Consider the following 11,017-nt stretch of genomic DNA (forward strand, 5'->3'; position numbering starts at 1 on the left):
CGCGAAGACTGCTGTGATCCCCTATACTTGTGGGTCATCAGGCACTGAGCAAATGTAGTTGCAATGTAATTCGACCATGTCTTTAAGTTCTCAATGGCTGGACAAGCATGTACCTATTTGTAAATGCAGTAGAGTCAGAGGACTACAGCGAAAATAGCCAAAGAGATAAGATTCCCTATCTCTTCTTCCTCACTCCTGATTAGTTCCAGATTTTCACTCCGTCGTGGCCGAGCATTGCTCGCTGCCGGCTCTCCGCCCGCATGCTCATGTGCCTCTCCGCCGAGAAGTTCTCGCCTCCACCAGTCCACCTCCTCACTTCCTCTCCTCTTCCCAATTTCGGCTGCGAGGGGACCTACGACTATGGAAATTTTGCCAAAAGAGACCACCTGCCCCAATTCATTGACAAAAAGGACCACCTGTGACTGAAATTGGCAAAAAGGACCACCTGCTGGGTGGCGGCAGGGCCCCCAGCCGACACGTGGTGGTTGCCGCCAGGGGCTGTGGCGGCAGGGCCCCGTCGCCAGGGGCTGTGGCGGCACGTTAGGTGGTCGAACTCGCCGTCAGCTGTCGTCTGCGCTTGTGGGCCATGCCGCCGGCGAGCGGGGCGGCAAGCTGAGCTGAAACTTGCCGCCACACCACATGGAGGCAGGGCCCACCAGTTGCAGCACGCTCGGGAATGGCCGACATGCACGCAGACCACAGGTTCCATCAACTTTTGATAGCACTGATTTTGATGCTGCTTAAGTGCGCGGTGGAGGCAGCCGTTCCCGCTCGATACAGAAAATTAAACACCGAAAGCAGACTGATATAGCAAATAGACCGCCGACAGTGTGCGCCAATTATTCTGCACTACTTTGTTGGTACGGCTCACACTAATTGAAGGCTATATAAGCCGTCTTACCCGCATACAAATGAAAACAGCAGGATCGAGTTTGCCTTCTCCGCGTGTCTCTTTCGTGCGCAAAATATTGAAGTGAGTATGAGTGTACCTTGCTCCGACCAGGATTTTAGGCCGATGAAGGGTAAGAATGCAAGCTTGCCACCGGGAGTGAGAGCAGAGAGGTGTTGGTGCGGCCGCCTTGCGAAGGTGAAGGAGGTGGTTGATTTTTCTGATAAGTTCGGCATGAAATATTTCATGTGCGCGAGCTATGATCATGATCCACCCAGGCAAACAAGTTCATCGTCCTCGAGGCCTGCGGTATGTTGTAACAACATGATTAAAAAAATTATTTGTATGTCATTAATTTTCGTTGATTAACCGTACTATTTGTGTTGCAGTCTCCCCCGCCCCTTTAAATGTGGTTTCACTGGAGCAGCCGGAGTGGGCACGCCGCGAGGTGGAGGAGAAACAACGGCGTGCATGGGCAAGGTTCCATGAGGAGGAGCATTGGGAAAAGGCTGTTGCTAATGATAAAGCAGAGAGAGAGAGACAAATACAAAAATTAAGGACGGAGCAAGCTCGAAATCGTGAGGTGAATCAGAAGAGGATGGATGATGAGGCTGCACGTAGGTATGCAGAGGAAGAGGTGCGCAGAGAGGCCCGTGAAGCAGAAATGAAGAGATTAAGGGAAAGAGCTGCTGAGGCGCAAGCGGCAGAAGAACGCGGCAACAAGTCCGGAAAATGGCCACGGTGGACGCATGGCAAATAGAGTGATATATTTGTACTAACTACGTATGTTAAATTCCGTTTTACTTTGTCATTGTATCTTAAATTCCGTTGTAGTGAGTAGCCGTATTTTTGCATGTTCATGTATCTTATTTTGAAGTACTTGTTGAATAATTATTTGAAATTATAGAAATATGTCTCATACATAGGTCATACATAGATAGAAATAATAGTAAAATGCCAGAGTCGTCAACACATCATGCTTGTCGACGACGGCGTGGTGGTCTCTGCCTACCACCAGAAGGCGACCATGGATTTGGTACACGATGTTGGCGCAAACCTCAGCCGTACTGATTTTACTCATTCTCTGTACGTGTCTCATTTCGTGGTGATGGAGTCTGAAATACGAACTGAGATTCTTGATTTGGGGGAATCAAACTAGCATCTGTGCTGAAAATAGCACCTCCAAAGAATTCTTCAACTATCCCGGTAACATAATTGTGAGGTTGTTGGGAAGTGCTACCGTAGTATTGGGGTTCCATCTGCGTCATAGCAGGCCATGTCGGGACTGAAGATTCCTGCGTATCGAACGGCTCCGTCAGAAACATGCACGCACTAATCATGTTCTGTAATTAACATGCATTAACCTGAGTTGGGTGTTGCGATTGCATGTGGTCACGACCCCGCAGTGGGGGCATATTGTGACCTAAACCAGCTCCCATGTTGGACCAGGTAGGGTCAACAGATTCCTGCGAATGTCAACGACATGTCATTAGTACGCATGTAAATAATCACATGTTGGTAGGTAATATTAAATATGAGCATACCTGAGTGTTGAATCTTTGCGAGTATTCGCCTTCTGTGTAGGAGAATCGTTGTCCAGATGGATATGACGGAAAATGATCGTCCTCCTAATACAATTGGAAAAAAATGTGTCATTGTTGTAAGTTCAGGAGGAATGTATGTACGCAAGTTGATTACCTGTGTGGCGCCATGGCGTTGAGATATGTGTGCGGACTGTGATCGTTCTAGTAGAGATGAGTCGCGTCGTGGATTAGATGTATGCGAGGTAGAGGGAACTGGTACGGTCGGTGTGGTGGATGGCTGGCTCACACGTACCATACTCGGTCTGTTCGATGGTGCCTCCGGCATGTCGAATGCTCGACTGACAACATCATCATGGCGGCTGCAACCAAGACGCCTAAGCCCTTTAATGGCAGTATTAAAAATAGGTTTTACCATGGATTTTCCCTCCGTACTATCCATGTTGCGCAAGTTCAAAGTGTCCTGGGCGTCCTGTGCGATCTGCCTGAACTCGTCAATCTGAATGGAATACAAAAATTAATATTGCCTATAAACACATATTTTCTTAATTAAAATTATATAACAAGTACCGAAGTGTCACGGTGGTAAGCTGAAACCCATGTGAGGTGTGTCGGACTCCATGGTGGGGGACCGGTGAGGAGAGTCCGTGTGCTAGCGCGATACCATTCATTATACATTGGCAGTATCTCACCGTTGTACCGTCTGCATCAGTGATAAATTACATTAGAACGTACATGATGATAAGATGAATTAAAATATTTAATTACCTATTTTCGCGTACTTCATCGGACTATGCTTCATCAATCCATTTCGTAATCCATGTTTGATTACGCTGACTCCAGTCGAAACAACTCATGCCTTTATTGTCTTGTCTACAATCCAATAAATATTATTAAATAATGAAATCGATTAATTGAAGTGCAATTCATTGTTTATATTACAGTGACCGAACTTACGTATGAACATCAGCAACAAGGCGTCTCGGTGATGGCGGGGGAATATCCTGATGCATACCAAACTGCCGCATGACACGCTCTGGGTTGTATGGCTCAACCATCCAAATAAAGAGTAGGTTGCATTGTGTGAACCACAACCGTAGGTCTCGCAGCATATCTGGTGGTGGTTTAACAATACCCCAGACAATGTACACGTCATGTGCCGTATATCGGTCCCATTTGACCATGGTCTCCTGCAGCTCCTCAAACTGTTGGTGGTATTCGGGGTAGCAACCGTGTGCCACATTATTTGACCACCGTTTTTTAGCATGTACCCATCGACTTCCAAAAGTAAGAGGGCCATATTGTTCGGTCTGACCGCCGTAGGGGTGAATTGGTTTCAGGATGTGGGGACGCCCAACTGGTAGGTACTCCCACGACCATAACTGAAGAAACTCTGCGCTTACAGCAAGTATATGTCCCTTTGAAGATGCATTGGTTTTCTTTGTTGCATCACACAACCCCCTGTAGGTATACGCGAGCATTGCAGAACCAAAGCTGTATATAGGGCTGGGTGGTGGAGGCGAATCTACTATGTTCTCGGCTATCTTAATAAGACCCGGGAGAACAATATCACCATGGGACGAAGGAAACATTATACCAAGTAGGTATAGTAAATACGCAAAAAGATGTCGCCTCATGATCGCATCATCAGCTTCAGCTGGTAACTCTTGAAAATTATTGACCAACCAGCTTAGAGGGACCCCCCTAGGACGTGACCCTCCGCGGCTTGTAGCAAGCATTGCTACGCCAAGACGGTCCTGTACCTCAGTCGGCCAAATACTAGAATAAGCGGCAGGGACCAAAGGAGTACCGTTGATTGGCAAACAAGTGATCATGGAAACATCTTTCAGCGTAGGTGTCAGCTCCCCACAACTTAAGTGGAAGGTGTGGGTTTCAGGTCTCCAACGATCAACAAGGGCCGATAGAAGAGATGGGTCTAACGTGAACTTCTCCTTGCTCGATGTCAGCTTAGAAAATGGTAGAAGTCCATGGGCCCTGAGATGTTCCTCATAAACATTGTTAACAAGAAACCTGTTCTTAATGGTTTGAAAACAAAAAATTACATCATGTAGGGTTATTGTTGGTGCGGTACGGGCATTCCCTTCGTGCATGACCGGGGCATCTGCAAAGGCGACAACGGCGAGGTTCTCCTGCCTGGCTATGATCCATGTCATTCCTATGACGACGAGATTGGCGTCGTCCCCTCGCGGTTCTCTTCAATGTCGGGTCCGGAACCCATTTGGTAGTTCTTTCTGGAAACTTGTACCTATAGTGTCCGTTGAGTCCCCAGGTCCAGAACTCACCGTTCCAAGTTCCGAGTAGGTTCTGGATGTTGAAGTAGGGAGATATGTAGTTCTCCACGCTGATGTTCTGCGCTGCAGCCGCCCTAAGGACATGACTACATGGGTATCCTAAAAGCTTGGGCCTGTTGCAACTGCATTCACACGTGTTGGGGCCGAGTTGAACAGATTGCTTTCTCGATCCTCTATGGTGGCCTTTCACATACTTGGCTCGTACGTGGATTTCCCACTTATTATTAAGTGCATCAATTTGACGAAACCCATGACTTTCGGATTTTTCAGCTTTCTCATCCAAATGTCGTTGCATCTTTTCAGACCATTGCTTGTTCATCACATACCGTGTGTTTGCGACCTGCACTCTGTCTGCAAAGTATGACAGAGTCCGGTTCTAAGTTTCAGAAATCAGGCCTGTGATAGGGAGGGCTCACACACCTTTCAGCACGCCATTGTAAACCTCTGACATGTTGCTGGTCATTATGCCGTACCGAGCCCCTGAGTCGTGAGCTTGCGCCCACTTACTTAAATCGGGGCAGTTCTGATTAATCCATGTACTTCAATTTATTTCAGTCCTCCGGCCCCTCCGGTCTTCTCTCGGCGGCAAGGCGGCACTCTCGATTTCTTTGTTGATTCCGGCCCAAATAGCATTCATCTTCGCCTCAGTCTTCTGCATGCACATCCTTTTAAATAGCTTGAACCAGTCCTTGTTCTTGAACTTTGAGTAAAAATTAGCTGCCAAGTGCCTCATGCACCACCTTGTCTCCAGGTCGGGCCAGCCCCAGAGAGGGTCCAATAAATTCTTGATTAGTTCGAGAGCGCTCAAAAGGCATGTGTTGCGATCTGATATGATGCAAACATCGGGCCGATCTATCACGACTCCCATCTTCAAGCAGCTGAGGAACCAGAACCAGCTATCTTTGTTTTCACTCTCGACAAGTGCATAGGCAATAGGCAAGAGCTGATTATTTGCGTCAGCTGCGATCGCCACCAAGAGTGTGCCCTTGTACTTTCCTGTGAGAAAGGTACCATCTATTGACAGCACCGGGCGGCAGTGATGGAATGTCCGTATAGTCTGGGGTAATGCCCAGAATAAACGATCAAGGATTTCTTGGTTTTCCTCCAGAGGGTGTTGACGAACTCTCCTGACCACTTGAGTCCCCCGGTTAGTTGTTTCTATCTGATGGAGTAGTCTCGGGGCAAGGTCATATGCCTCCTCATAGGTGCCATACAATCTCTGAAAAATCTCCTCTTTCGCCCGCCTTGCCTTATTAAAGCTGACCGGGAAGCCAATCAGATCTTCCGCGGTTTTTTGCAGCTTCTTTGTACCAAGGGTTATATCTTCTTCCACCGCCACTTGCATGATATGTGATACATATTTTGCAGTGACGTTGCGGTGTTTTTCAAGAGCCCCCAATTGCTCGCAGCTATGGGGTTCAATTTTTGAGATATGCCATGGCTGACATACCCCAGGGCTCACCCGAGCGATAACTCTCCCCCTGCAACCCTCATTCAATTTGACGCATATGACTTTCAGCTGCCTTCGATCAGACTGCTTCACTCTGTGTTGCCGAGATATGGCCAACGCATACCTCTTCATTGCTTGGTCAGCCTAGTCCTTGTCTGGGAAAGTTTGCCCAACCTGTAGACTCGCCTCCCCTAGGCCTGGAACAGAGCGGAATTCATTGCTGATGGTCATTATTTTTAAGAACTCAGGGTCCATTAGTGCCGCAACCGCCCTCCGTGAAGGACTGACGCCTTCTTCGTCCGAGGAGGATTCAAACGAAGAAGAACGAGCGTCATCGGCCAACGCCTCCGGCAGTCCCTCCACATGCTCGCTAATGTCAACGAACGTGGACCAGTATCCTGGCTCGGCAGCAAACTGGGTGACCATCTGCTCTGATGGGCCGGTGCTATGGCCTGCAGTCAGTGCCTCATGCTCTGATTGGCCTATCATGGCTGCTGCAGTCAGGGCCAAATGCTCCGATTGAACGGTGCTCGGTCCTGTGATGATGGCCATCTCCTCTTCACCTGCGCCGTTACTGCATCCAGCACCATCATCACCAGATATAAACTGAACATACACCATGGGCTCTCCCTACATAGCAGAACCAGGTGTGCTTGCAAACCTCATGTACGTACCCCAATTTCTATCACTCTTTACCTCCCGCAAACCCCAACGGGCAGGTGTCCCATCATTCCCTCCTACGACGATGAGAGCCTCAACGGTCATCTTCTTCCCACGCATCTCACGCCCAAACTGTGCTCGGATGCATCTTCTAACATCCAAAAATTCTCTATTGACCATGTCTGTCACTATAACTTTCATCGAGTCGCATCGCGACACATCGACACCAGAAAATTCGTCGCGTACGACGTCTCCATAAAACACTAGCACAGTTTCCATCGTACCTACCGCACAACCATATTTTTAAAATAATATTAGAAACCGCAGCTTAACTCATATTACTGTTTTCATAATTTATTATATCAATTTTAACATGCACTTAAGAATTTACAATTATTAATTCCATAAGAAGTTTTTTTTACAAATACGATATCTACAAACTATACAATAACTCCGAAAAAAATATTTCCATCTATTAGATAAATATTCAAACACCAAATATAAGATGACATTATTTATACCTCAACTTGAAGATGACGGTTCTTCCAATAATATATTACGGGCCACAGAATTCCCAAATAATGCCAATCGTCAACAGCAGCAGCACTCCACTTCTATTACACCTAAATTGCATATTCAAAAAATTTATTTAGAAATATTTTCATGTGCCCCTAATTTTTTGGGACATGTTGGTAAAAATTTGTATAACTACTTATCTCGTACCACATGCAATACTACGTACTATCAATCCGCTGAGTTAAGTTACATCGACAATTTTTTTTTTTACAAACTGCCTAACTCAAAATCTTATATACAACCATAATATACTGCTCTACAATGTTGTCTGCAAATAAACTACTCATGTCACATGGACAGAGAACACACGCTAATGACATTCCAGAGCTAATTACAACAATTATAAATAACTAAAGTACAACATGCATACTACACTTACCTTGATCAACTCCTGCATCGTACACTGAGTTGAAAACGAGAGGCCACAACGTGAGTGAGAGAGTGAGTGAGAGCCAGAGCGTGAGAGAGTGAGTGAGTGAGTATGCATAGACGAAACACACTCACGCTTATAAAGAAGAGATCGCATGCATCTCTCACAGTGTATCATCGAAACCAGCGCCGTTTATCCACTGTTACCGCATGCAAATAAGTGCGGTGCCACGAGCATCAAACCATTCGAATTAATCACTTTCTGTGCTGATTTGTACACTACAGTGGCCGGTACAGTGTAACGTCGTCTCACAATATTTTAAAACGGATCATCGGTGGTCTATTTCATGTACACTGGAGTGTGTTTACTGATGCAAACGAGCGGGAATCATCGCAATCAGCGTTGCTTTTTTTTCCTGCAGATGCTAGCCTCGGAATCAGCTAAGTTTGTCTCCTGGAAATGACCAAAGTTTGTCACACCGAGTACCGAGGCCAGATTCCGCGTGTGGTCGTCGGCCATAAATGCATGGCGGGGCCTGCCACCACCTGCTATGGAGGCATGCGCCACGTCATCTTGCCGCCGGACGCAGCGGCGGCATGGCCCACCGTGGCCAACGGCAGCTGACGGCGCACGACAACGGCTAACGTGCCGCCACAGCCCCTGGCGGCGGGGCCCTGCCGCCACAGCCCCTGGCGGCAACCGCCACGTGTCGGCTGGGGGCCCTGCCGCCACCCAGCAGGTGGTCATTTTTTCCAATTTCAGTCACAGGTGGTCCTTTTTGTCAATGAATTGGGGCAGGTGGTCTCTTTTGACAAAATTTCACAACATATGCACCGGAGGTCATGGAGAGCACCAGCGACATCTGCATCGTGCCGCAACATCGAGGTGGACGTGAAGAGCAACATCGGCATAGTGGAGGGTGGCGGCAGGCGGGAGGTGGAGGGAGGCGCGCGGCAGGACGGGCTGGAGGGCGGCGCCCGGTGGGAGGTGTAGGACGTCGTGGGGTGGGAGCCTGCGAGGTGAAGGGCGGCGCGCGGAAGGATTTGGGAGGTGTCGCAGCGGGAGGATGTGGAAGGCGGCGCACGCCTCAGGGCGGTGACGCACTGGTCACAGGGGAGGCCACCACTGTCGATGTTGGAACGATTAACAAGTTGGATAACCGGCCAGCGGCGGGAGATGCGCGATACTAGTGCGGCGGCGGCGCGCGGGAGAATAGGTCGGCGGCGCGCGGGAGAACAGGCCGATGGCGGGCGGCGAGCCAAAAACCAGGCCGGCGGTGGACGGGGCTGGAGGTTCGCGGTGGGTGGGAGGGTGGGGCGGTGGGACCCCAGGTGGATATCTGTATGAATGGTAGGGCGACATGTGGTTTAATCATGTGGATCGGACGGTCCATAAACGAGTGCTCCGAGTGTTAACCAGCACCCGAGCACTTTTTAGCAGTTGGGTTTTAGGGCATCTCCAGCGGGCCGACGCATTTCGGACGTCCGAAATGTCCGTTTGCGCCGGCCCGCGGACGCGTTGTGGGCCAGGGCGACCGTTTGCGTCGGGGGTAGCTCCAGCGGTGCGGACGCATATTTTATCCCGGGACAGCGTCAAGGTCGCTAATGGCGTTTTACGTCCCGTCGAGGACTGCCGCCGGCGATTAACTGTTCCCACGCGGCGACGATCGTTCCCGCGCGTGGCCAATACATTGGCAAGTTTCGCCGGCGTTTCGCGCGCGCGGGAAACGCCCTGCGCGCCAACGCCGTTTCCCGCCCCGCCATGGCTATATATGGTGGACACCGGCGGGGGCGACGGGCAGACCTCAAGCTACCATCCATCCATGGCCGACCACATGAATTGGGAGCACGTTGTTCACATGTGCCGCCAGCTCCACCCGGAGGAGGAGGAAGACGAGGTAGCCGCCGCCGGCGTTGAGGCGCAGCAGCTGGACCTGGAGGTGGCGGCGGCGGAGGCGGAGGTCGCGGAGGCGGAGGCGGCAGAGCGCGCGGAAGGGCGCCTCGCGGCGACCAGGGCGGAGATCGCCAACGCCATGGCCGAGCTCGCCGACGCGGGCCGAGCTCGCGGAGGCGCGGCGGCCATCGCGGCCCCTCCGGCCGACGCCGTCATCCACGACATCGCGGACGACGACGTCCCCGTGCCCATGCGCTTCGAGTGCGCCGGTGACCAGCTGGTTACGCTCGCGTCCTTCGAGTCCCTGGGCGGGGACGCCAGCGCCGTCGAGGCTTGGGCGACGGAGGAGGAAACCCACAACTATGCGATGGCCATGGTCGGGGGGTTAATGTGCTCCGACTGGACTCGCTCCGAGCGTAGGGGCCCTTCTCCCGCGCGGGTCGAGCAGAGAACCGGGAGGCGGAGGTCGCCATCGCCGCTAGGGACGAAGCCGTGGCGGCGGCGGCAGGGCGAGGCCCGTCGTCGCCGACGTGGCGGCGATCCGTGCACGGTCCAGCGGAGGAGGACATGGCGGCGGCGGTCCGGCGGCGCGGAGGAGGAGGCCCGGGCGGCGGCGGCGGTCGAGCGGCGGCAGAGGAGGAGGAGGCCCGGCGACGGCGAAGGCGGCGGCTACCAAGGTGGCCATTGCGATCGTGACGGCCCCGTGGGACGGCTCTCCCGGCCGAGGCCCTCGAACGCCGCAAGCGGCAGGACGAGCAGTCCGTTCGCCGGCGTGCGCGGCGCACGGAGTGCAAGAAGCGCTCCCGCTTCGACGACGGCGCCGGCCCATCCGGCGGCCAGTAGTAGGGTGCGCGACTGCGAGTAACCGAGGCCGGTGTAGGCCGCGCGACGGCGAGTAGGTACGGCCGTTGTAGTTTTAGGTTAACTCGACTAACCATCTCTGTAAAGATGGTCGTTTTGGCCAATCAATAGTAATGAAATTTTTTTTTGCTTACCTAGTCACTGCCTACCGGGCCCAGATGTACCTAACGCGGACATTTTCCACGACCGGCAGCGTCCGCGGACCCGGTCACTTTGCGTCGCCCCGCTGAAACAGGCTCCAAACGCATTTCCGGTCACGGCAGACGAGCGACCGTTTGCGTCGCGCCGGTGGAGATGTCTTAAGAAACAGAGTAGCATTGAATTAAACTGCGACACTTATTTTTGAAAAATAGAGTAGCAGTGAATTAATATTCGCTACAATTAATTTCTTCGGCTAGTAGGTTACAATTTCATTTGGTCCAAAAGGTCCAATAAATGAGCGGGGGAGCCAGCACTCGCAGGAAG

At 51.2% G+C, this 11,017-nt stretch overlaps 1 protein-coding gene and 1 long non-coding RNA gene across 2 annotated transcripts; both read right to left on the bottom strand.

Annotated features, from left to right (window-relative positions):
• Nucleotides 1-5,283: 5,283 nt before the first annotated feature.
• Nucleotides 5,284-6,324, bottom strand: LOC127347178 (uncharacterized). The gene has a single exon (XM_051373393.1). The coding sequence runs from the start codon at nt 6,322-6,324 to the stop codon at nt 5,284-5,286; it is 1,041 nt and encodes a 346-aa protein (XP_051229353.1).
• Nucleotides 6,325-6,545: 221 nt separating this feature from the next.
• LOC139830909 (uncharacterized) lies at nt 6,546-7,894 on the bottom strand. Its single transcript, XR_011744424.1, has 3 exons — nt 7,808-7,894; nt 7,374-7,475; nt 6,546-7,136 (listed from the first exon to the last, which is right to left on the bottom strand). It is a non-coding gene; the product is annotated as an uncharacterized lncRNA (long non-coding RNA).
• Nucleotides 7,895-11,017: the final 3,123 nt, after the last annotated feature.

This window comes from Lolium perenne, chromosome 4 (genome assembly GCF_019359855.2).
Source record: "Lolium perenne isolate Kyuss_39 chromosome 4, Kyuss_2.0, whole genome shotgun sequence".
In the NCBI taxonomy this organism is placed as follows: domain Eukaryota; kingdom Viridiplantae; phylum Streptophyta; class Magnoliopsida; order Poales; family Poaceae; genus Lolium; species Lolium perenne.

Bases quoted from the DNA above. Each gene is read 5' to 3' on its own strand.
- LOC127347178 (XM_051373393.1), bottom strand. From the start codon at position 6,324: ATGAAGAGGTATGCGTTGGCCATATCTCGGCAACACAGAGTGAAGCAG.